This window comes from Osmerus mordax, chromosome 25, assembly GCF_038355195.1.
Source record: "Osmerus mordax isolate fOsmMor3 chromosome 25, fOsmMor3.pri, whole genome shotgun sequence".
In the NCBI taxonomy this organism is placed as follows: Eukaryota; Metazoa; Chordata; class Actinopteri; order Osmeriformes; family Osmeridae; genus Osmerus; species Osmerus mordax.
The window spans coordinates 8,128,751-8,154,289 of NC_090074.1; the positions used below are offsets into that span (position 1 = coordinate 8,128,751).

At 47.8% G+C, this 25,539-nt stretch overlaps 2 protein-coding genes across 6 annotated transcripts; both read left to right on the forward strand.

The window, feature by feature from the left end:
- Positions 1-5,051: 5,051 nt before the first annotated feature.
- LOC136933822 (transcription factor SOX-30-like) lies at positions 5,052-7,531 on the forward strand. The gene is made up of 5 exons (XM_067229365.1): positions 5,052-5,676; positions 5,805-6,044; positions 6,177-6,377; positions 6,470-6,869; positions 7,180-7,531. The coding sequence occupies exons 1-5, from the start codon at positions 5,052-5,054 to the stop codon at positions 7,529-7,531; spliced, it is 1,818 nt and encodes a 605-aa protein (XP_067085466.1).
- Positions 7,532-8,751: 1,220 nt separating this feature from the next.
- Positions 8,752-25,374, forward strand: tcerg1b (transcription elongation regulator 1b (CA150)). 5 transcript variants are annotated; one of them, XM_067228852.1, is made up of 21 exons: positions 8,752-8,798; positions 9,484-9,706; positions 9,894-10,046; positions 10,420-10,672; positions 11,582-11,806; positions 13,042-13,104; positions 14,837-15,049; positions 15,180-15,283; positions 17,110-17,198; positions 17,860-18,020; positions 18,176-18,251; positions 20,075-20,216; positions 20,399-20,488; positions 20,572-20,690; positions 21,036-21,186; positions 22,504-22,668; positions 22,931-23,113; positions 23,281-23,460; positions 24,197-24,280; positions 24,584-24,684; positions 24,777-25,374. In XM_067228852.1, exons 1-21 carry the CDS (start codon positions 8,752-8,754, stop codon positions 24,976-24,978), a joined length of 3,024 nt encoding a protein of 1,007 aa, XP_067084953.1. In that variant the 3' UTR covers positions 24,979-25,374. The 5 variants fall into 5 exon arrangements, with proteins under 5 accessions (XP_067084953.1, XP_067084951.1, XP_067084952.1 ...); XM_067228850.1 differs by having other exon boundaries at positions 10,420-10,666; positions 11,567-11,806; XM_067228851.1 differs by having other exon boundaries at positions 10,420-10,666; positions 11,567-11,806; positions 17,116-17,198.
- The last annotated feature ends 165 nt before the right edge of the window (positions 25,375-25,539 follow it).

Below are 25,539 nucleotides of genomic sequence, written 5' to 3' on the forward strand. Positions count from 1 at the left end.
TTGTGTGGTAAGAATGTGACCATATGCTAATAACACCAGCGCTCAGAGGAGCACTTGATGTGATCTGGGACTCTTCTTCTCCCTCACCCCTCATCTACAAAAGGAAACCGTGCTTTTTTCTCCTCTAAGGGTTTACAGCTACTGTATGGGGATTATAGCACTGCAACATGCATAGATTCGCAAATTAGCCTACTGCATAGTATCAGAGGTGTCAACCTTACTTAGACATTTTGGGTATCTATACTTTACTGAAGTAATTATTTTTCAGCCGACTTTCTACTTCTACTCCTTAAATGTTCACGCAGTTATCTGTACTTTCTACTCCTTACATTTTTAAATAGCCTCGTTACTCCAATTTCAGTTCGGCTTGTTTTCATTCCCGGATTGTCATCGTTCCCAAAAAAACTACCCAGATAAAACGCGCCATCCGGATAGACTGAATTTGATTGTGGTTGGATGAGAAGTATAAACATACCATTCCGACACCCTATTGGTTTATACGTGATCCATCACCTGCACATGACACAAAATCACGTCAAACTCCAGCAAGGAAATTGCAGACTGATGTAGCCTACGAAGAGGTCCGTGCCACTCAAGAGAATTCGAGCAAAACGTCCGAACCAAGCACCAGCGAGAAGGTTGATAGTTAGGAAGATTAGCCAACCCTTCTACATTCCTGGCCGTACCTGGAAGAATTTTTCGACATGTTTGGATGCAAAAACAACTCCTTTCGAATGCGCTGCAAGCTCTGCGCACCCAAGTAGGCTACCACGGGCTAATGGCTTTCACAAACTCGCCGTCTAATTTGAATAAAGGCTATTGATAACATGCCTCTGAAGTTTGACTTTTTGCAGCATTATACTTATAAGCAACTAGTCATCATATCTTCCGCTCCATGAAACACATGTTAATGCTTAGTAGTAGGCTACACATATATGGTTCTTTAATGTATTTGCATTGTACTAAAATGCGTTCATTTTCAATGGGCAAGGTGCAGCCCACATTTTTCAACATTAACATTTCAATATAACAAGTCATTATGGCCTTTGGAAAAATGTTTTTTGGGGGGAGGTGGGGTCGTGCATTATAGACCCCTGTGCTTAAAGATCCTGTAAAGTAAATTCGATGTTTTGCTTCTAAGTACATTATATACGTGTGAAATGAGTTCCTGAAAGCATGTGCAAAGCGCTAAAACTTTGTCGCACTGAAATGTGGAGTTAGACCGAAGAACAGTTTCTCTTCCGTTTTCAGGTCAGGTTTTAATGGGCGGAGCCAAAAAAAATCCCTATCTACGTCATTTCGCCCTATACGTCAGATCACTGAATGGCTCCTCCTGCTGTACTGTTATTGTAGCCTACATCAACTAGCTAGCTAGCTTCAGGATGTCTCCCACCAACCGCAACTGCATCTTCCCTGGATGCAAGAACTCCGCTGCAACGCAATCCCTATTGATAATGAAAGGAAAAATAGGTGGATAGATTTTGTGAAGAGCCACGCTGATGGAAAGCTTCGGATAAACTCCAACAGCCGCCTCTGCAGTGGATGAGAGTCTAAATGACTAAATGCAGTGACCATTTCACAGCGGATAGTTTTAACATGGACCAGAGACAGACGGGGTTCGCGGACACACGGCTTCTCTTGCAGCGCGGAGCCATACCGAGCATCGCCTTCCCGGCCGTTCCTCCTCCGGTCGCACCTGGACAATCCACCGCTGCCAGCAGTTCATCACTCAGTTTTGTGTGCTTGTTATATTTATACTAGATAACTTTTCCAGAGGTATCTCTGCTATGAGTTACTGCAAACCGCCAAATAGATATTAGGCTACTCGGTGTAGAATGATGGTATTTTGGTGAAATGGTAGCTAATGTGTTAGAAGTAGCCTAGTTGGAGAGCTCATGCCTGCTGTCTCTGGTGTCCATTTTTACTGTTACAGCTCAGGGGAACATTTCATTTATATGCATCTGTATGTTTCACTCATTGAACAAATAAATTCTAATTCTATATGGTTTTGTTCGGCTTGACATGGCGTCTATTATCTGGGTTGGAGGTAGGCACTAGGCAGCGAGGGGCGGAGCTTCAGCTCCTTCAGGCGACACGCCCCCCAGTCTCAAGCAGAGAAGACTGCTGATTTTTTCACGATGTCAGAATCAGAATTCGGTTTATTCGCCATGTATGTTATACAAACACGGACTTTCCTGTGGCAGAGAGGTGCAAAACACTAAACATATACAGATCTTAAATTAAGTAAAAGTACAAAAGTTTAACTATTTCTAAGAACTAAACAATCTAAGAATACAACAATTTAAATAAAATATATATAAAATAAGAATAATGAGCAGCGTGAATGGTCAACATAGTGCAGTCGGATACTGAGATAAAGTGGCTTATGCATACTGAATTGCCATTAGATGGACTTATAGTTAAATAAGTGAATGAATGTCAATGGGAGTCCTTGGCCTTGTGAAGAGGCCAGTAGCAGATGGAAAGAAACTGTTCTTATGGCGTGAGGTTTTGGTCCTGATGGACCGCAGCCTTCTGCCAGAGGGGAGTAGCTGGAACAGGGAGTGACCAGGGTGGGAGGGGTTGGCCACAATCTTCCTCGCATGCCTCAGGGTCCTCGAGGTGTGCAGGTCCTCGAGGGTAGGCAGATTGCAGCCGATCACCTTCTCAGCAGTGCGGATGATACGCTGCAGTCTGCTCTTGTCCTTGGCAGTGGCAGCAGCGTACCAAATGGTGATGGAAGAGGTAAGGATGGACTCAATGATGGCTGTGTAGAAGTGCACCATCATTGTCTTTGGCAGGTTGAATTTCTTCAGCTGCCGTAGGAAGTACATCCTCTGTTGTGCTTTTTTGGTGAGGGAGCTAATGTTCAGTTCCCACTTGAGGTCCTGGGAGAGGATGGTGCCCAGGAAGCAGAAGGACTCCACAGTGTTGACTGGGGAGTCGCACAGGGTGATGGGGGTGAGTGGGGCTGTATTCTTCCTGAAGTCCACAACCATCTCCACTGTCTTAAGAGCATTGAGCTCCAAGTTGTTCTGGCTACACCAAGTCACCAGGTTGTCAGCTTCCAACCTATAGTCAAACTCATCCCCGTCAGAGATGAGCCCAATGAGGGTGGTGTCGTCCGCAAACTTCAGAAGTTTGACAGACGGATGACTGGAGGTGCAGCTGTTGGTGTACAGGGAGAAGAGCAGAGGGGAAAGGACGCAGCCCTGAGGAGATCCGGTGCTGATGGACCGGGAGTCAGAGACTTGTGTTCCCAGCTTAACGCACTGCTTCCTGTCAGACAGAAAGTCTGTGATCCACCTGCAGGTGGAGTCGGGCACGTTCAGCTGGGAGAGCTTGTCCTGAAGCAGGGCAGGGATGATGGAGTTGAAGGCAGAGCTGAAGTCCACAAACAGGATCCTGGCATAGGATGCTGGGGAGTCCAGGTGCTGTAGGGTGAAGTGGAGGGCCATGTTAACGGCGTCATCCACAGATCTGTTGGCTCTGTAGGCAAACTGCAGTGGGTCCAGGAAAGGGTCTGTGATGGCTTTGAGGTGTGCCAGCACAAGGCGCTCAAAAGACTTCATTACCACAGAGGTCAGGGCGACGGGTCTGTAGTCATTGAGTCCTGTTGGCCTTGGCTTTTTGGGCACAGGGATGATGGTGGAGGACTTGAGACAGGCTGGCACATGGCATGTCTCCAGGGAGGTGTTAAAAATGTAGGTGAACACCGGAGACAGCTGGTCAGCGCAGTGCTTGAGGGTGGCTGGAGAGACAGAGTCCGGCCCAGCTGCTTTGCGGGGGTTCTGCCTCTTTCAAAGCCTAATTTAACATACTTGTCGGTGTTATTTTTTCATTCGAATTTGGATGGGTGGTTAATAACACATTATTCTGTGGTGTGGCGAACTTAAAACTTGTTTTCAGGTCCACTTTACAGGATCTTTAACTGTCAATCACTCCTTATCACTGCGCTCCGTTGTCACGTGACAGGGAGCAAACGAGAGCAACATTTGGGTGGTTGCTCCACATTTTTGGCTAGTGCTCCTTACTTTTTGAAGTTGGAAGCACCAGGGCTACCAAGTAAAATGTTAATTTCAAGCCCTGATAGGGAGCTGGTGGCATACTGTATATCCTGTCAGCCACCATGCACCGACAAAGTGTTCCCCCTCGGCCCGAAACAAGTGGACATGAACACAGAATGCGAAGTGGAGGAAGGTTCAGTGTGTGGGGCACAGAGGCTTTCACTTATACTCACAACTTACACTAATCAGAGACTTCATAGACAAGTGTGTGTTTTTCCTCTCCAAAGTGAGATTGTACAGTGCCATGGTCTTGTCATGAAATGTCCCTCACTCCTGAGAGCCAGTCTGTCATCTGCCATAACTCGACCAGTTTGATCCCAACATGTCAGCTCTGCAGTAAAGTATCCATGGGCAAGAACCTGATTCTAATCAAACAACGCCGCTAAGTGCACTCTGATGTAGCAGGTTGGGCTGTCAGCAAGGGGTGTGGTATTGTATGGAATGATGTGCTCATAAAAATATAATGTAAATCTGGAAAGGGATGACGAAAAGAACAGTAAAAAAATTCAACTGCTCAATAATTCATGTAAACCTTTGTCACAATCTTGGAATCGTCTTGAAAGATAACATTGACTTCCACAATGAATTAGGTCTAGAAGTGTCATGTCGCCATCTAGTGGCATTTCTGAGACGACATCCGTCCTGGCACAGAGAACATGCTTAGTGTGGGGATATTCATCTGAGTTAATCACTTAAAAAATCTATATGTTTATAGAGTTCGTCTGATTTTACAATGGAAAAAAAAGCACCTTTCTTCCGATTGAATCATTTATGACGCTCTGAGTTGTTTGTATGTTGTTATATCAAATATTCTTTGTTTATGACAGATTCCATACTATTGTCATGCAAAGTGACAAAGCCGCTTGCGCAGCTATTTAAATTATACGAACGTTCGATAACCGTTTGTTGGCAACAGGCTTAGAGATCATCACAAAGAAGGTGCTTATCACATTTCATAGCTGGCTAACCCTGACGATCGCAACAATGGATAGGCACCCAAAACGAAGGGCACAGATGACGTTTAAGAAAGGTGAACAAAAAAAAAATGAGCTTGATGTGCAACTTCCCGCTAAGACAGAGGTTAGGGAAAAGGATGAAGCAGGCCCATCATCTTCAACGGAGAAGCACGGAGGCGGCGAAGAGCAACCGTTGAAAACGGTGGAAGGCTGTGTCCGTTCAGAATGCAGCGAAGATGTTCGCAGTAGGCCTAACACTTTACCGACTTATAATAGATGTGATGGTGCTCTGGTCCCAACTATTTCAACACAGAGACAAAGACGAACAACTCAAGTTCAACCTGTTGAGGAAACCAGTGCGTTCGTCATTCAAAAAGTTGATGGGCCTTTCATATCCGAAGTGGTAGCTTCCACACCCACACGTGATGTTTCCAACGGAACACAGGATCAATTTTATACTCCTCTTATCCACACTGTGGATTTACCTCAACCAGTTGCCGTAACAAAAACAGAGACATTTTCATTTCGCCAAGATGAACAACAGATAACCCTCAGCAGAGTGCCATTCCCTGTTAACGTCCCGTTAGTGTCTGAACCTTCGGTGAGGGTTAACACTGAAGGGATGGATCTCACCATACCCCCGGAAGGATCAGGTAACAATGCCTCAATATTGTGAGCTTCTTTCCTCGTTTAATAGGAGAGGGTGCTCCACTTGTGCAGCAAGTTTCCAAGTTACATTTACATATTTTTCGCTCTTTCAATGACATGCATGCCTCTGCAGCCATGGTGAACGTGCCTGAGAGTGCGTCTCGGAACGGTTACATCAAGAGGCCTATGAACGCCTTCATGGTGTGGGCCAGGATCCACCGGCCTGCCCTGTCCAGGGTCAACCCCACCGCCAACAATGCCGACATCAGTGTCCAGCTGGGGTATGAGTGGAGCCGTCTGACTGAGGTGCAGAAGATGCCTTACTATGAAGAATCCCGCAGGCTCAAAGACGTCCACAGGCAAAAGTATCCAGGTAGGACAGCATGTCAACTTGCTATAGCCCAGTTTAGCATTGTATTCTACAGAAGACAAGTTTTTTTTACTCTGAGGAGTGAAAGAGCTTAACTACCTTCTCTCTCTGGGTTTGGATCTTCTCCTTTGGCAGGTTGGATCTACCAGCCTAGAGCAGGGAGGAAAAGAGGGTATGTTGTGACCGCTGAGACACCTGGGCCCTCCTCTTCCTCCTCCACCGTTTCCAGTGGTTCTGATCCACAGGCCTACACACACATAAGCATGGGCCAGACCAGAACCCCAGGCCCAGCCACCCTGAATTCCTTTAGTCCATACATGCTAGACTCAGCCTCAGGTAGGGGAGTTGTCACACACACACACACACACACACACAAAAGCCCAGCAGCATCAGGTCCAACGCAGGGGTTGTGTGTCTGTGTCCAGCAGGTTCAGGTGACCACCTAGTCCAAGTGTCTGAGTCTGCAGTCACTCAGCCCCACAGCTCCACACCCCAATATTACCAGTCATCCAGCCCCCAGCTCGCCACCGTGACCCCTTCCCCCCAAAGCAGGCGTCCTAGGGCCAGCCTGGCCCCCAACCCCAACTCCTCCAGCCCTGAAGCCACCCGCAGGCCCTATACCAGAAGGGCTAGCAGGCGCCCTTACTACAGGATGGCTTCAGAGGTGCCGTCATGCAACATGGCCGCCTGCTCCAGGCCCCCACAGCTGCCTGGTCTGACACACCCACACCTGTACCCATCCACCTCCGTGCCTCACTTCTTCTCTGGTCCTCGCTATCCCTTCAACCCCTCCTTCTTCTTCCCGGGAAGTCCGTTCTATCCCACAGGGTGAGAACGCACGTGCAAACATGCCACATACACGCTCCCACTCACATGCACATGCTCCTACACATACATGCTGTACACACGCTCACACACATGCTCACACACACATACTATACACACACACATGCTCCCACACACATACTATACACACACACACACATGCTCCCACACACATGCACATGCTCCTACACATACGTACACATGCTCACACACACATGCTCCCACACACCACAGACTCCCAAAGCCACAGTCTAACTATACTGTGGAGACATCCATCCTTACTCTGCTCTTCTCTTTCTCTCCCCGCCCCCAGCTTCCCCATGGGGTCCTACTCATATCCAGAGCGGCCCAACCCCATGGCCGACGTCATTGGCTTCTACGAGCAGCGCTTCCAGAGGCACGAGGCCCTCCTCTCTGCTTTGAACAGGGACTACCTGTACCAGGACCCAGCGGCCAGCGCAGAGGCTGAGGGCAGTGGCCACGCCCACCCCCCTCCTCCACCCCCATCCTGCAGCGAGTACCTGAGCACGGCGCAGGGGCTGGACGTGGGCGCCCTGGAGACCGTGTTCACTACGCCGTCCCCGGAGAACCTCACTCGTGTTCAGAGGGTCTACACAGCCGTGGAGAACCAAGAGGAGGAAGTGCGCGTTCTGAGAATCCTTTAGGATCTTTAGGAGTCTTTTTAAAGCCATGCGCTTGTGTTATTAAGTGCATGAATGTATGTCTTTGGGAAATATGTTGTTGTGTATTTGTGGTGGTTATAAACAAAAACAAGAAATGCAACGTTCAGATAAAAAATAAATAATAGTTTGTTTGAAATATTTCTAACTGTTCTATGAACTCAAAAATAAAATACATCTTTATTTATTCTGTTGACATCACTTTGTATATTTTGGGGGATTGGAGTGACTGCACACTGAAATAAAAATGAGGGCTGGGAAAGTTAACGTGTTAATCTTTATATAATAAACGGATAAACCTCATAGGCTGCGTCCTGCGATAGCCTATCATCTGTCCTGCTGTAACAGCATGACTAGCGATCTAGCTAGCTAACCTTCACACTCAATGTGAACAATAGAACTAAGCAAACTAACGTCCAACACGACACATACCTAAATACATTTAGTTAGTTTATTTTAAAGTTTAACAATAGAAACTCAAACAACGCTTCCGTCAAAAAAATTTACCCCCCAACTGAGTCCCCTTCTACGGAGCCCCAGACATTACATCCGATAAAAAAAGAAGAAATTGTGTTACGAAATGCTCATTTGTGGCCACGAAATACGAATTCGTTGTCACAACATAGTAATTCGTGGCCACGACATAGTATTTCGTGCGCACATTTAGAAAAAATAAGTTAGTGTAGAGCCCTTTCCAGTACTTTTGATAACCTTCAGGGTTTAAACTTTAAATATTCAACGTGCAGTTAAACACTTTGTTGTTTATAAAGTTGCTGCATATATTTGATGGGAATGACTTTAGTTCCCAGGAGAGACTGTTTACATTTCACGAGATGTAAATAGAGATTTAAAATATCCTTGTGTTAATTGATTTAATTCAGTGTTTTACATGATGATAACGAGCTCGGGAAAAATTAGATTAATTGCGATTAATCACAGCATATTGTGCGATTAAGTAGCCTAGTACTTAAAAAAAAAATCAAAACTGATGATAGAGATAATGTGGTGATTCACAGGCCACTTTGTAAGATAAAAGCAGGATTTAAATCGTATCTATCATCATGTTTATCAGAATATATACAAAAATACATCTTTAGCCTAAGAAACCCGTAACTCTCTTTCTTATGTGACCTTCGACATGTTAATAAGGGGAGAAAGTCTGGCAAACCTGGCAACCCGCGAGAGTCATCACATTTTTTCCTATAATGGCGGACCAGGCAGACAGCGACAGTATTGGGTTCAACGACAACAGGTTAGAGTGTGACGAAGAAAGCAATACTATGAATTCCTTTATCTAATTAAAGTTATTGGATATCTCTTATGACGGTAGACATGGCTCAGTTAGTTATGTTGCGCAGACTGTCTTTCTATGCGCTCTCCAGAGCGTAATATGTTTGTGATCACTGACCACGTTAGCAAGCCTGCAGCCTTGCTCCACCTCCAGCTTCTAGCCTGGCTAGCTCGCTAGCCGACGTAAGCCCGGTTGACTCCATCCACTGGAGGAAGCGTTCTCCTGGTGTATTAAGTTGTTGTCTTGAAACTCGGCAACGTCTGTCTGCCAGTAAGCAGGTTGTATTATTATAACTATTATTTAAATTGGCTCATTATGGGAATTACAGACTAACTTAGTGCTGCTAGCAAGCTAACTGGCTAGCTAGCTAGGGGCTAGTCTACAGACTGTGTATGGGTTAGCGTATTTGGTTAATAGCTAGACTAGCTAGCCAGCTGAAGAGGTGGCCAACGCTACAAGCCTGCACTGTTTTGAATGAGACATCTAGCTGGCGTTAGCTTCCGAGGCCACGGCGCATTTTGGTTTTCATCAAGTTTAGCAGGCTGTGTCTCTAAAATAGCGTTCTCGGTAATTTTTCAGCATGTAAAGCGTTAGTTGGCTAGTAGTATATTGTTGTCTGTATCAACATCATTGTTTTGTGTCTCAGGATGGCGCAGCAGCAGACGCTGCGCTTTCGTGGCCCTGCTCCTCCGCCGAGCTCCGTGCTCCGGGGGCCTCCCCCGCTCCTCAGACCCCCGCCCCCGCCCTTTGGTATGATGCGGGGGCCCCCGCCGCGACCCCCTTTTGGACGTCCACCGTTCGACCCGAACATGCCGCCTATCCCCCCGCCTGGAGGCATGCCCCCGCCGCTAGCACCCCCGCACCTACAGGTAGCCCCTGTTAAGATCTAGGAACTCTTATCCTTCAAAGATCAAAGTGCTAGGGTGTTTTTGGAATAGATATTTAAAAGCTTGTAAGAAAAAATTGTTTAATAATTAAAAATAAAACAGTAAAAGAGCAAAAAGAGGAATGTCTTTGCCTTACGGTTACAGTATCTCTCTGCTGTGTTTGTTTCAGAGACCCCCCTTCATGCCCCCTCCCATGGGAAGCATGCCTCCCCCCCCAGGACTGATGTTCCCCCCCGGCATGCCCCCAGTTCCAGCCTCTGGAGCCCCCCCCCTCAACCCAGGAGAGGAGATCTGGGTGGAGAACAAGACACCTGAGGGCAAGGTAGGACCGAGGCATCACCTATTGCACCACTACTTCATAACTTGACTATGGTCTCCTATTAGGACATTAGTCTAGAAACTAACCCAGGAGGCTAGCTCACAGAAGCTACTTCTATATGCGCTAGCGTTGTTAGGTATTAAGGCTTCTGGTGTTGAGACACCCATAGTTTGTGTTGATTTAAGTGCTGTGTTGTCAGATCTGTTGTGAACACTCAGCTAGCTTTGTTTTTGCAACATGCCATAGCCATTTATATGATCCTTATCCTCATCTCTTCCTCACCCATTTCTCCTCCACCTTGTCCTCCCCCTCTCTTCTTCCCCCCCCCCCCCTCCTCCTTTTCCCTCTTCCCTCCCCCCCACCTTCATTCTCCCAGGTATACTACTACAATGCCAGGACCAGGGAGTCGGTCTGGACCAAGCCAGAGGGGGTGAAGGTGATCCAGCAGGCTGAACTCAACCCTCTGATGGTGGGGCAGCCTGGGGGGGGCGGGGGGCCCACCGGTGGGGGTCCAACGGCCAGTACTGCAGCTGCCAGTCCCGCCTCCAGCCAGGCCCCCTCGCCCTCCCGCACACACACCTCCAGCCCCGACACCAGCTCCACCACCTCTGTGTCCATCGCCAGTGAGTGTGAGGCTAACACGCTGTTCTGTTCTGTGTCTATTAGCACAGCTGTCATGCTCCCATGTCACAGCACTATATGAGCCAGTTCGCTTGATATAGGTCCTGGATGAGTATCTGTTTGACTGGCTTTGTGACTGACTAAGCCAAAACATACCGCATTTTTGGGAAAATAAGCTGAATTATCTATAAGCCGCACCCCACCAGAATGGGAGCTTTAAATCTGAGTATAAACCGCACTGGAATATATGCCACACTTGATACGGGAACAATGATACCAAGCAATACACGAGTACAGGCGATCTTACAGCATGCCGTTGTATAACACACTTCAAAAACGAAAGTAAGTGTGTAGTGTATGTTTTCTATTGCCCGGGTATTAACCCTTAGATGCGTGAGTTCTAAATATTTCCGACGGTCCCCACAGCGCAAGTTATTTTACCGAAACGGTAGCTAGCTAGCTTTAGTTAGCTTCTGGGCTAAGTTTGCCAGCATAATACTCGTAGCAATGCTACTACCAATGCTCGTTTGACTTTTTAGCCTTCTCATTAGTACATTTTGAAGCCATACTAAAGCGTTTGTGGCATAGTTTTTGTCCATCGGAAAATATTCAATTGGAATGTTCGAAATCGTATATATGCGACGTTACGCTGTGAGACCCGCATTCGAACGATCACATGTGCGACGCTACTCCTTAACGGGTTAAATAACATTCACGGAAAAAGTGTTTCTACTGTTGATAAAAACGTGCTATAAGCCGCATCAAAATATAAGCCGCACCACCACAAGAAACATTTAAAATTGGCTTATAACCGCAGCTTTATTTCCGAAAAATACGGTAAGCCCTGTACAGTAAAACATGGTTCCTGTCAGTGTTGTGACTCTGTGCTGGCGTCTGCCCAGCTTCTGCTGTTGCAGACCTGCCCCAAGTTGCTACGGCGACCTCCAGCGTGGGTGTGACCCCTGTGGTGGTGAGCGTGGCCACAGTTCCAGCGTCGGTGACGTCGGTGCAGACTATGTCTCTGTTGCCCCAGAGCCTGCCCCACGCCCTGCCCCAGCCTGCCACCACCATTCCAGCCTTCCCCCCCGTCATGGTGCCCCCCTTCAGGGTGCCACTGCCAGGCATGCACATCCCTCTGCCTGGTAAGACCTCTAGCACCTCCAAGACCTCCACCTGTATCTAGTCTAGTCCTTCCTTCCATACCCATCCCTCCTTATCTTATCCCTTTTCCCCTTACCTTCTCATCTTCTGTCTATCTTTGTATCAAATCAGTTTCTCTTCTCCCCCTCTATCCCCCCACCCCTCCCCCATCATCATTATCTTCCATCTCTTCTCCCCTGCCACTACATCCCTTCCTTTTCCTACCCCACCCCCTTCTTCCCCACAGTCACAGTGTTGGTTGGTGTCCATCGGCATCCTCCCCCAGCACAGAGAGTTCAGACAGACAGGTTGAGGGTAGAGAGGGTGAGCTTGTGTCCTCCTGTCGGAGCCAGGGCCTGGCAGTCCGACCAGACATACATGCGTGTAGTAGTAGTAGTAGGCACTTAATTGATCCCCATGGGGAAGTTATGGTGTTGCAGCAGGCAAGAAGATAAAAAAAAAAAAAAGGCAAAAGTATGCAGAATACCAAAAATGAGCAGGACTGTACACAAGGTAAAACACAGGATTCAATCCCAATGTAGCCTGCTGTCTAAGTGGACTCCCAGGTCCCCACCGTCTCCACCTCCATCCCCTGGATGAGAACTGGGGTCGAGGGGTTCTTAGTCCTCTGGAAATTCCCGCCATCTCGTTCCTCTTGGGAGATGTTGAGATCCAGACAAAAATTCATTCACCAGGCCCCTGGTGGCAAGTCCAGGACAGGCAATTTCCCTCCAGACCAGCAGGGGGCAGCGTGGTGTATTCCATTTATCTCACACCTAGGCTGCAATAGAAAATAGTTAATGCAGTCCAGTGACAAGGTAGATGATAAAATTGACAACATTTCCACCATGGTTTATAACTGATGTGTAACCGGGACACAGTGGAGAGACATCTGTCTTGTCAGCTGGCCAGACAGACCTTGGTGTAGACAGACACACACACACAGACAGACAGAAATACCCACCAAGAGCAGCAGACAGGCAGATAGACAGATAGGCGGGCAGGCAGGCAGATGGAATTGACAGACAGGTAGGCTGACAGACAAGCAGGCAGACAGGCTAGGTGCTGGTTGTCAACTGTGTGTGCCTCGACCGCCAGGTGAGAGGAGGGGTTGACCACAGCGGGTGTGCATACGTACGTGTGTGTGGTCTCCCACCCACCCTGATGGTTGACGTGCACGTGTGTGCGTGGTGTGTGTTCCGTGTCCAACACCATGCTTGCTTGTCCGTTCTTGCAGGTGTAGCTATGGTCCAGCTAGTGGAAGGGTCGTATATAAAGACAGTCTCGCCAGGCCACAACGGTAATGACATCACCAATGACATCACTTCCTGACATCTCAAGTCTCTAGATGGCATGTTAGTCCTTGTTGTTGCTGCTGCTTCTTATCATTCTGATCTTCTAATCCCCCCACACACACACACACACACAATTTTGGTCGAACCATACAGGTTGGGTCAGCAAGGTTCTCTAGTTTCTTCTCTGTTCTCAAGCCGGAAGAGGGTTGGCAGGAAGGCTGGAGAGGGGTTCTAGATTGGTGTATTTCTGTTTTTTGTGTCTGTGTTTGGTTCTTCTGGTGTGTGAGTGTTGTGGCTGGGAGGGTCAACTGAGGCAGGTCAGAGGCCTGTACTACGAAGCAGGATTTGGGGTTAGCGAGGTAACTTCGGGTTTAACCCTGGGGTATCAGTGTCACAATGGTGGTTCACTTCTTACCAGGGTAGGTGACCATGGTAACTTATGCTGCACTGTTATAGATAACAGGTCAACATGTATGAATGCACCGCCTACTGGCAATCAATTTTATTGTAAAATTGATTAATAGTTTCTAGAACATCCCATGATTCATGTGAGCGAATAGTGAGAGGGCAGTCGTGTTGAGTCCGACAATTTTTTGGGGGCTTTCTCTGACAATTATCTTTGTATATATACCTATATTATTCTAAAACAGAGACTGATGAAAGCACCAAATCCTTCTTACTTGTTGACCTTATTAGTAAACCTGTTTACCAGTTTGAAAAGTATTTATTCAAAAGACTAACACTGTCATGCAGCTGAAAGAATAAGGCTAAAATGGTCTTGCATGCAATAAGAAATACCAAAGTAACACATGAATTTAACGGAATACAGATCGAGGCCTACTCGTGCCTTAATGATGGGGTAATTGGTAAGCCTAATTTGTGCATTCCCACTTTTTTCAATGCAATTCTTTACCAACTTCCTACCAACTCCTTCCTACCGTTAGCAGTAACAACGGTGTTTCCTTTGGCCTGGATTATATTTAAAACTATTATAGTGTGCTCATATTGTGTAAAATATGTGGCTCTGGTAGACTTGTCCATGTTTGCAGTTGGTCATGGGGAGCAAAAACGGCCCCTTTTTATGCGAGCGTGCTCAATCCTAGATTGGGAAATCCTGGGCTGAGTCAACGAGTTGATAACCACCGTTGTGACATCTCGGTAGTTAGTCTTCGTGAAGCCAGCTAACTAAAAGACATCCTGGGCATGTTGGACTTGCTTGGTAGTACAGGCCCCAGGAGGCTGCAGCCTGAGGCTGCACAGCCTCACTCCTCACCATTAAGCCTTTTGGTTTTATGGACACCTGGGACAGGCAGGAGCAGGTCTCCTAGCAACAGGCATTGGGTCAGAGGTCACAGAAGACGTTGGTTCTGAGTCAGAAGTACAGCAGTCGGTTAGGTTATCATCATAGAGAGATAATGTTGTGTGTTTGTGTGTGTTGAAAGTGGTGTTTCTTTTATGTCTTTTATGTAGATGTTAATCATACTGGCTGGGTTGTCTAGACTTTGCCCTAGAGACAGTGAGCATACACACCTGTACAACGTCAGAGTAGGTGAATATAGACCAACCATGTAAGAGGACACGCACCCGTCAACCAATCACAGACCCTGCTTTATTTGGAATCCCTTTTGCTAGACTACCCATGTAAACAGCTGAAGCTGTGCTTTCACTGTCTAGAATGGAGGTGTTTATCAAGCAAGGTGATATTTCAACCTGTGTGTGTGTGTGCGTGTGTGCCAGGGATGCTTCCGGGCATGGCTCCGCCCCTAGTACCCATGATGCACCCCCAGCTGGCCTTAGCTGCCCCAGGCTCGCTGGCCGGCGCTTCCTTGGCCGGTTCCCTGCAACTTCATGAGTGGTCGGAGTACAAGACTGCGGACGGGAAGACGTACTACTACAACAACCGCACACTGGAGTCCACCTGGGAGAAACCTCAGGACCTGAGGGACAAAGGTAGCCTTGAGCTTTCACCTCTGACCTCCAACACGGCAGTCTACCTGAAGAGAAAGGGAACTCTGACCCTTAACGCTGTCTGTGTGTATGTGTGCATTCGCATTTATCTGCATGTGTGTGACCCCGGCAGAAAAAGAGGCGAAAGAGGCAAAGGAGAGGCAGGCTCTGGAGGAAGAGGCCATGGAGATGGAGGAGGAGGAGGCCAAGGCTGAGCAGGCCAGCCTGGCCAGGGAGGTGAGCACACACACATACCGGCTACTTCATTTGGTTGAATCAGTTTTTTTCTTGCTAGTAACAGGTTGGACCCCCTTTTGGTCCATATTGACACTACATTACACCACCACCACCAGTCTGAACCATTGATACAAGGCAGGATGGATCCATACTTTCATGTCTTTTAGGCCAAATTCTGACACTGCCATCACAATGTCGCAGCAGAAATCAAGACTTATCAGTCAAGGCAAAAAAAAATTCTAGGGATGCACCTACATTTTTATATTGCTCTGGATAAGAGCGTCTGCTAAATTTCGGCTGCCGAAAATGGCGAAAGAGAACAAAGGCCAAAAATCTAAACCGCCCCTAAGTGCTCAGATTTCACTTGTTTGATCTTGCCATTGTCACTGGACCGAAGTAAAGTTAGTTTCAAGTTGAATATTCAACAGATATTCCCCATTACTTTTCCTTACTTCTGGCGTCCGCTAACAGCAGTTAGGGAGCGTCAACAAAATGACAAATTGTTTTATGTCAATAACTCTATCCTTTACTCCTAAAACTTTCCAAACTGGTTGTAGCTAACCAAATAACAATGACAAGTAGCACACCTTTTGGTTTGTCCATTTTCATCTCACACAATTGTATGTAAATTGTTTTAACTGTTTAATTTCAATAGCTCCTACTAACGTCAAACTATTTTCTGACTATCCGTGAATTATCCTTATATAATGCACACCCATGTTTATCTCAGGTGATTTTACATAAATATTTCCAATAAGGGAGATCGTGTCAGCGATTTGGAAATACTTAAAAGTTAAAGTTTGTCCGATAAGGACATCAGATTTGCAGTGTTGGTTCAGCAGAAATTTCAAGCGGGGGTACGGTGCCAATTTAAAAAGTTTAACACTCATGGAATTATACAAAATAAATGATAGATATTAAGTCGGGGAGTATCGGGGGTCAGATGGCTGAGCGGTTAGGTAGTCGGGCAATTAATCAGAAGGTTGTTGCCGGTTCGATTGCCGGCCATGCAAAATGACGTTGTGTCCTTGGGCAAGGCACTTCACCCTACTTGCCTCAGGGAGAATGTCCCTGTACTTACTGTAAGTCGCTCTGGATAAGAGCGTCTTCTAAATGAGTAAATGTAAGTCATTTACCAACCATTCTGCATGCAGAATTTTGCTGAAGTTTCAGTTTTGGATATAATTATCATTTCGGTGCATCCCCAGTTTATTTTCTAATCTTCTATTATCTATATACATTTCGGTGAGTCCGTGTAAATTGTAGCCACAGTTTCCTGTTCTTGGCTGACAGGAGTGGTCGAGTGCTTATTTGAGTTACTGTTGTCATTCTATCAGCTCCAACCAGTTTGGCCATTCTCCTCTGACCTCTGGCATCAACAAGGCATTTTACATCCACAGAACTGCTACTCACTGGATATTTTCTCTTTTCTGGGCCGTTCTCTGTAAATCCTAGAGATGGTTGTGCGTGATAATCCAATTTTCCCAGAAAATCCCAGTTTCTGAAATACTCAGACCACCAACAACCATGCCACGTTAAGTCATGCAAATCCCCTTACTTCCCCTTTCTGATGCTCAGTTTGAACTTCAGCAGATCTTGACCATGTTTACATGTCTAAATGCATTGAATTGCTGCCATGTGATTGGCCGATTAGATATTTGCGTTAACGAGCAGTTGAATAGGTGGACCTCTTAAAGTTGCCATTCAGTGTATATGTATATACATAAATTCTCACACACACACAGATTATGGAGAATACAGTTTCAGCTATAGAATGCTGTTGCCTCTCTCCCCCCCCCCCCCCCCCCCCCCCCCCCCCCCTCCAGGAGCAGAAGGAGGAGGAGATGACGGAGGAAGAAAAGGCAGCTCAGAAGGCCAAGCCTGTGGCCACCAACCCCATCCCTGGCACACCCTGGTATGTTCACACACACTGCTACATCTACATTGTCCTCCTTCTGTCGTCAGTCGAAACCGATGATGATGCACACACTCCTTTAACGGTGAGACCTTTAATGGCTGAACAGTCCTATCCTGGACCCACTACTAGTATTGCAAGTGGAGCATATATATGTGGTAGTAGTGATGGCGACAGTGACTGTGTGTCTCTTGGCCCTCTCCTGTTGTCGAGACGGACCACAGGGCAGTGGGGAACTGCCTGCTGGGCAGCTACCCCATAGCGGGGGCGGTGCTTAATGGGAGCCAGGGCTTATCCATACTTTAGAAGGCCTGCACGCCTCTTCTCTGGGGCCCACCACTGCTTGGAAATCCCCTGTGGTTCAGCCTGGGACCATGAGGTACCCAGTGTCTGTGTGTGGCCTCGGGGATGCCCTGCAGGAGGTGGTGGAGAGGCTCTGTACTGGCAGGAGACCTACACACTCGGCTCCTCTCTTTACCTCTATCAAGGAGGCTATCCAGAGGCAGGAGCTGTAAGGAGAGAGTAGCGAGCATCGAGCACAATGGGGCAAGCAGTACTACTGCACTCGACGCTTCACACACACCTGTCCACCATGGACACACAGTTTGACTTCACACCTGACACAGTCTTACTGTGTGCGTCCGTGTGTGTGTGTGTGCAGGTGCGTGGTGTGGACAGGAGATGACCGCGTGTTCTTCTACAACCCGACCACCCGCCTCTCCATGTGGGACCGCCCCGAGGAGCTGGTGGGCCGGGCCGACGTGGACAAGAACATCCAAGAACCTCCTCACAAGAGAGGGCTGGAGGACAGCCGCAAGCTGGGTGGGTACACACACACACACTGTACACGACCATACCACACACACGCATACACACTTCACTGCACACAATCATACCACACACACTCACACTGTCTGTCACACACACCACATTAGATACCGATCTCTGACACTAAAGGTTCTCATGTTGTCTTGCAGGTATCAGTAAGGAGGAGCTTGAGGTGGCAGCAGAGGAGGTCCTGGAGGAGGAGCCTGTCAAGGCCAAGAAGAGGAAGTAAGTTCTCTACTGTCTGTTGGCACAGGAAACACCGAAGACCAGTTCAGGTTGGGAGATACATGGTCACCACAGCGTGTCGTCATACTTGTTTAACACTAGAACCAACATTCCACGACCCCCTAGAACTGCTGGCCGGGTCATTTATCCCCCTTGCCACAACAGCATCAGCAATCGTTCACCTCCGGTACAGGACACTCACTGTCCATATGTGTCTTTCTATCTATTTCTATCTCTATATCTGTATCCAATGTAGCTCGTTGGCCTGCTTATCAAAAGACAACAATGGGCGTTGCTAAGCAACCAGACATTGCACGAATGTTGAGCAAGGCAAAATACAGCGTTTTCTACACTGCCTGGCCAAATGATTGTTGCACATCAATATCTTCGTCTTTAGCTTTGATAGCACGTGGAATTGTTTGGCCGTGGAATTTTCAAAAACCTTATGCCAGAGTAGCACTCATTTTTGGCTGAAATGTATTAATGATGGGAGTTGAACCACTCCATACAATGTTCTCCAGCACAACAACTTTCAGTGTGGCTAAGTTTAGTTTCTGTTGTGCCCAATTCACGAGTGAATGCATGCTCCTTGAACCACTTTCACAATTTGTGTCCAATTAATCCTGGCATTGTCGTCCTGGAATTTGACTGAGCCATCGGAAGAAATAATCCAGTGATGGGATAACCCTAGCCTAGACCTGAACAATAGAAGCAACCCCAGATTATACCACTGCCTCCTGAGGTTTGTATACTGGGCAATAGGCATGATGTGTGCATGCCCATCTCTGGAATAGGATCATTTTAGACTCATCAGACCCCACAACTATTTTCCATCGCTCCAGAGTCTAATCTTCATGTTATCTAGCAATTGAAGCCTTTTTTTCCCGGTTAGCCTCACTAACAAGGCCACCCTGCTCCAGTCCCAGTACTGCGACTTCTTGTGCGTGTGGAAATGCTAGTACTTTTACTATTAAACATAGACGTGAGAGCTATGTCAATTTTGTAGGATTTGACTTCACCAAGCTTTTAAGTGATCTCCTATTCAGCGGCAACACATTTTTTTTGGCCAGGCAGTATTTTCAGGGTATAGATGACCCGATTAGTGGTTCGAATATATATAAATAAAAAGCCCACTCCCCCAATTATTCTTTAATGTTAAATGCATTTAAAAACGCCAGGGGGATAAATAAATAAAAAAGACCCTCTACTGTGGAGGTTCTAGTGTTAAGGGAGAGGAGGTGTGGGGAAGGAGGGATGGAGAAAGGGATGAGGTGTGACCGAGAGAGCTAGTTGAGGTGTGACCAAGGGATGGAGAGAGGGATGAGGTTTGACCGAGGGATGGAGAGAGGGATGAGGTGTGAGGGAGGGATTGTGAGGGAGGAACGGAGGGATGGGGGTCTTGGTCGTGGTTGGGTTAGTTGGGTCTCAGTGTGACATCTCTCAGTAACTTCAATGCTGATTTCTGATTGGCTCTGTTCAAGTGGTGGTGAAAGCTGACTGGTCAGCGGTCTGCGTCAGTAGGACTGGTGATGTCACCAACATGCTCTCCAAGGTAACCAACCACCTAGCTCCACCCTCCTCCTAGATTGCTCTTTAACCCTCTCCCCTTCTAGCTCTCTGATCGGTCCAGGGTTCAAGCTACGTCCAATGAGAATCTGACCTGGTAATCAGGTGATTCTTCGCCTTAACCAATAACACACACAATAACCCAGAAGACTGGTCTACTCAGCCTAGACACAACCCAGTCACCTCCACAGTGCCCTACCTCTCCCCCTCCCTCCTGACTCTCTCTGTCTCTCCCCGCCCCCTCCCTCCACCCACAGGAAGGAGGCAGAGTCTGTGAAGGAGGCGGAGTCGGAGAAGGAGGCAGCGATGGAGGCGGAGCTTCGTGCGGCCCGCGAGCGTGCAGTGGTGCCTCTGGAAGCTCGGATGGGCCAGTTCAGAGACATGCTGCTGGAGAGAGGGGTACACGCACCCCAACACACTACACCTTTCTCTCCTCTGTTTCTCTCTCTCTGTCTGGCATCCCAGTTCATGTTATCATTTATTTACTGCCCTCTATACTCGCAGCGTTATCATGTAGTTGCGTAGCATAATGTTGAAATGCCTGAGCCTTTCTGACTGTCCTTTCCCTTCCCGGCCACCAGGTGTCAGCCTTCTCCACCTGGGAGAAGGAGCTGCACAAGATCGTGTTCGACCCTCGCTACCTGCTGCTCAACCCCAAGGAGAGGAAGCAGGTACACACACACACACACACACGCGTATATGAATGTGTACCAGAAGTGTAGTTTTGTTCAGTGTGTGTGTGTGTGTGGCTCAGGTGTTTGACCAGTATGTGAAGACGCGTGCAGAGGAGGAGAGGAAGGAGAAGAAGAACAAACTGATGCAGGCCAAGGACGAGTTCAGGAAGATGATGGAGGACGCCAAGCTGACCGCCAGGTGAGACCACGTCACCGTGGAGATCTCAGCCCTCACAGTTGCCATGGTGACCGAGAATCTGTATCTCTGTGTGTGCGTGTCAGGGGAGTCAGGTGGCTGAGCGGTTAGGGAATCGGGCTAGTAATGAGAAGGTTGCCGGTTCGATTCCCGGCCGTGAAAAATGATGTTGTGTCCTTGGGCAAGCCACTTCACCCTACTTGCCTCGGGGGGAATGTCCCTGTACTTACTGTAAGTAGCTCTGGATAAGAGCATCTGCTAAATGACTAAATAATGACTAAATGTGTGCGTGTCTATGCATGTGTGTGTCTGTGTGTGTGTCTGCGTCTCTGTGCACGTGTATGGCAGGACCACGTTCAGTGAGTTTGCATCCCGGCATGCAAGGGACTCCAGGTTTAAGGCCATAGAGAAGATGAAGGAGAGGGAGGCCATCTTTACTGAGTACATGACCGCTCTGAGGAAGAGGGAGAAGGAGGACTCCAAGACCCGGGGCGAGAAGGTGAGGAGCACGCGCATGCACACACACGCATGCACACACATACACCCGTATGAGGTGTATGCGTCATACACCTCATCTGACACCTTGCAGCGCAGCACAGAAACGCCTGCAAACATCTGCCCGCCTAGACGCGGGAGCTATTAAGGCATGGCTTAGATCGTTGTTTTGAAATGAATGAGTCGGGGAAAAATGGCTCTGCGCTTTTTGTGATGAGGATGTTCATCACTGAACAAAGTACGCGAAGCACCTGTCACCTGCCTGTGCGCACGCCTTATCAAATGTAATATACACCAATTACGCCTGTTTATACGCACACCAACTGTGTGGTGTAGTATTGATTCCGCGCTTTCTAAAACTCGCCAGAGTAGCCTACGTGTATCAGGTAGGCGGTGAACGCACTGTGTGCTGCTACGCTGACACTGATTACACCCCATATCTCTCACACGCGCAACACACGCATGCACACACGTGTGCACACTAGGGATGGGGATCGTTAATTTGTATCGATATCGATACAAATTTTCGAGACTGCTTAACGATGCAAGTCTTTATCGATACCACTATCGATACTTTTCTGGGGTGAGCTTGAGCTAACCACCATCTAAACAACATTTATAACTAACTTAATATTGGGGGCATAGGCGAGTGAAATAGTTGCACTGTAGAGCCCTGGCTCTTATTATTGAGGCTTATTATTGTCAACGATGGATACTTGCTACGAAGTTGGGGTGCGCTGACTGTGCTAAACATGCAAACCTTGGGTTGAGGAGGAGGATTGTCGGGCAGCTGGAGTTGGCATTGCAGTAGTGTGTGTCTGTGTCCCCTTACAAGAAATTATCTTCGATCATATATTACACGTTGCTTTGGCTTTATTAAAATGTAGCCAAGCCTTTGACCGCTTGGTACGTTCAGCCATCGTAGCTAGCAACAAAATGAGAAATGTAGCGAAGTAGGGCGTGAGCCAATTAAATTCTTCTTCTTTTAGTTTAAAGGCAGTTGGCAGGCCCTTCTATTGAATTTAGTAATTTTATTAGACAATCGATGTACGTTTGTGCACCAGTGATTTGATTTAAATGACATAACGTTACATTATATTAGCCTACCTAGTCTTGATAGCGGCATCGATATGCTCGGACCTTATTGATCTTTGGGTTTTCGAGAAATTTGGAACCGGGTCCTTACAGAACTGGGCATCGATCCCCATGCATGTACAAGCAGCGTTGGCTATGTACATCAAGCAGTCGTGTAAAAGGTGTGTGTGTGTGTGTATATATAAATATATACATGTGTATTTATAGCTGTGTGTGTGCGCGTCAGGTGAAGCTGGACTTCCTGGTGCTGCTGGAGGAGCAGCATGTGGAGGGGGGTCAGCGCTGGAGACAGGTGAAGGAGCGTCTGGAGGGAGACCCTCGCTACAAGGCTGTAGACAGCTCCAACCTGAGAGAGGAGCTCTACAAACACTACCTGGACAAACAGGCCAAGGTGGGGCTGCGTGTATGTGTGTGTGTGTGGGACTCTTGGATTTCTGCGGATGCATGTTATAAGATCATTGACTGTTTATGTGCTTAATGCACGTGTGTTCTGGGGCCCAGAATTTTAAAGGGGGTTAGAATTAGTGTTGGGGTTATAATTGGTCCATGTTACGGTTAGTGGATTAGGGTTAGAGAGCACAATTTTGAATGGAAGTGAATGGTCGGCCCATCCTCGGAATAAAGTGACAAACGGTGTATGTGTGTGTGAGCAGAGCGTGGACGGGGAGAAGGAGCGTGAGCTGGAGCGGCAGGCGCGTGTGGAGGCCAGCCTGAGGGAAAGGGAGAGGGAGGTGCAGAAGGCCCGCTCAGAGCAGACCAAGGAGATCGACCGGGAGAGGGAGCAGCACAAGCGAGAGGAGGCCATCCAGGCCTTCAGAGCCCTCATGTCAGACATGGTGAGTACACAGACACACACACACTCTCAACACTTTTTTCCAACACTGATTTTAGTCTGCTAGTCTTGCTGTTACCGCGCAGACTCTCAACTTGGATTAACGTAGCGGTGACACATTGACAGTGGTGTGACGTGTGTGCCCGTCCGTCTGTGCCCGTCGGCGTCCAGGTGCGTTCGTCGGACGCGTCGTGGTCGGATACTCGTCGTAACCTGCGTAAGGACCACCGCTGGGAGTGTGCCTCCCTGCTGGAGAGGGACGAGAAGGAGAAGCTGTTCAACGAGCACGTGGAAGCGCTCACCAAGAAGAAGAAGGAGCACTTCAGACAGCTGCTGGACGAGACCAGCATGGTGACAGAACACACACACACACACACGTACTAGAACCCACACAGGCATGACACATGCATACATACTAGGGGTGGAACGGTACACTGAAGTCACTGTTCGGTTCGGTATGAGTTCGGCACAACGGAGGTAAAAGCAAAACAAGCCAGGTTCCTCTACGAGTGAATTCGGGCGCATTGAAGATGACATGTAAATTCCGATTGCGTCAGTGATTTTTGTTGGCCCCATTTGTATGTGTATCTAAAGGCTGGCTAAGCACTGTAGGGAGGAGAAGTTGGACCGTTCTTTTTTGTCTCGTTCCAGTGATTGGCACACCTGGGGGATGGCGTCGGATATTGTTAGTCATTTAGCACACGCTCTTATCCAGATGCGTTTTTATGCGTTAGCATGTTAGATGTATTTCCACTCACATACCCCGCAACTGCTGAACAACGCCGACACAGTGCTTGTCCTATCCACCACTCTCTCGCCTGTACTACTGTAACTGAATGGGAAACTGAAGTTTCCGATCTTAAAGAGGCCGGCCGGCGGGTCCTCTATCTCTCGTGGGTCACCAGCACTCGCCATACTCGTCCTTAGTGCTGCTAGCTATCTCTGACTCACGGCGGGGCCAATCAGAGCTTCAGAGCTAAAGCGGGGCAACAGATTAGGTGTCCCTAAAGAACACGTGTATCTAACAGTAGTTCCATAATACATTCATTAATTTGCACTCAAGTTTTAATTATTTTTGTGTGTGTAGATCACCCTGACCACGTCCTGGAAGGAGGTGAAGAAGATCATCAAGGAGGATCCTCGCTGCATCAAGTTTTCCAGCAGTGACCGGGTAACCACGGCGATTAGACTGGCGACTGTTTGGAGCCTCTCAAGTTGTTGAGGAGTCGGGTGTTGATGCTGTCGTGTGTTTTGACTTCGACCATGAAAGATACAAAAACAAATTCTAGTAACTCTAAAAGAACATAGACAAGAATTTAACTTGAGAATTTGATGAGGATCTTCAAGTGATGTGTACACCATGCTGTCATGCTAACGGAGAGCTTTGCGTGTCTGTGAATGCGTGTCTGCACGTACACTGTGTGTGTGTGTGTGTGTGTGTGTGTGTGTGTGTGTGTGTGTGTGTATCCTGCAGAAGAAGCAGAGGGAGTTTGAGGACTACATCAAAGACAAGTATATAACAGCCAAGGCTGATTTCAGAACCCTGCTGAAGGAGACAAAGTTCATCACCTACAGGTGGGACACACACACACATTCATGTAGATACACACACACACGCATATATACACACACTCTTCACACACATGTGACGATCCCGTCCCGACCAGGTCCAGGAAGTTGATCCAGGAGTCTGACCAGCACCTGAGTGACGTGGAGAAGGTTCTCCAGAACGACAAGCGGTACCTGGTTCTGGACTGTGTTCCTGACGAGCGCAGGAAGCTCATCATGTTCTACATCGAGGACCTGGACCGCCGCGGCCCGCCCCCACCTCCAACCGCCTCCGAGCCAACCAGGCGCTCCACCAAGTGACCAATCACAGAGCGGTACACACACATGTTGGCGTGAGCACCTGGATGCCAGCTGACAGACTGGCCCCTTGGTTGAGACCCGTCTGTGTGTTTATTCAGACAGCGGGGGGCTCCATGACCAGGCTCTGAACCTCCCGCCCCCCCACCTAGGGAGAGGGAGGGGCCTAGCGTTACTATGGCAACAAGCCTGACGATGTAAGATGATGTAAATTGATTATTCTTCTCTGTGTGTGTGTGTGTGTGTGTGTGCGCGCGCGTGTAGGTGTTGTAGGCCTTACTGTGCCGACTCCAGAGGGAGTCAGAAACACCAACCCAGACTAGCGAAGGTAGAATGTTTCTTTTGATGCTGTTGCTGTACATGTTACTGGAATAAAGGCAACTTCCACTGTTTTTTTTACCACTTGGTCTTGTCGTGTGTGTGCTCTACTGCAATGTTATACTTACACTCAACTGATCTTGTGGACTCAATCTTGAATGAAGTTCAGTTCAGATGTACTGAAGTAAAATGTTTGAGCTCCTGTGAATGCGTTGTAACCTAAAACAACCAAGATGCATGAGAAGT

Excerpts from the sequence above, each read along its gene's own strand:
- tcerg1b (XM_067228850.1), top strand. The coding sequence starts at position 8,752 with ATGGCGGACCAGGCAGACAGCGACAGTATTGGGTTCAACGACAACAG. Across the intron at positions 13,105-14,836 it reads AGTCTCGCCAGGCCACAACG|GGATGCTTCCGGGCATGGCT; the intron begins GTAATGACATCA and ends CGTGTGTGCCAG. Across the intron at positions 24,685-24,776 it reads ACAAAGTTCATCACCTACAG|GTCCAGGAAGTTGATCCAGG; the intron begins GTGGGACACACA and ends CGTCCCGACCAG.
- LOC136933822 (XM_067229365.1), top strand. The coding sequence starts at position 5,052 with ATGGATAGGCACCCAAAACGAAGGGCACAGATGACGTTTAAGAAAGGT. Across the intron at positions 5,677-5,804 it reads CATACCCCCGGAAGGATCAG|CCATGGTGAACGTGCCTGAG; the intron begins GTAACAATGCCT and ends ATGCCTCTGCAG. Across the intron at positions 6,045-6,176 it reads CCACAGGCAAAAGTATCCAG|GTTGGATCTACCAGCCTAGA; the intron begins GTAGGACAGCAT and ends CTCCTTTGGCAG.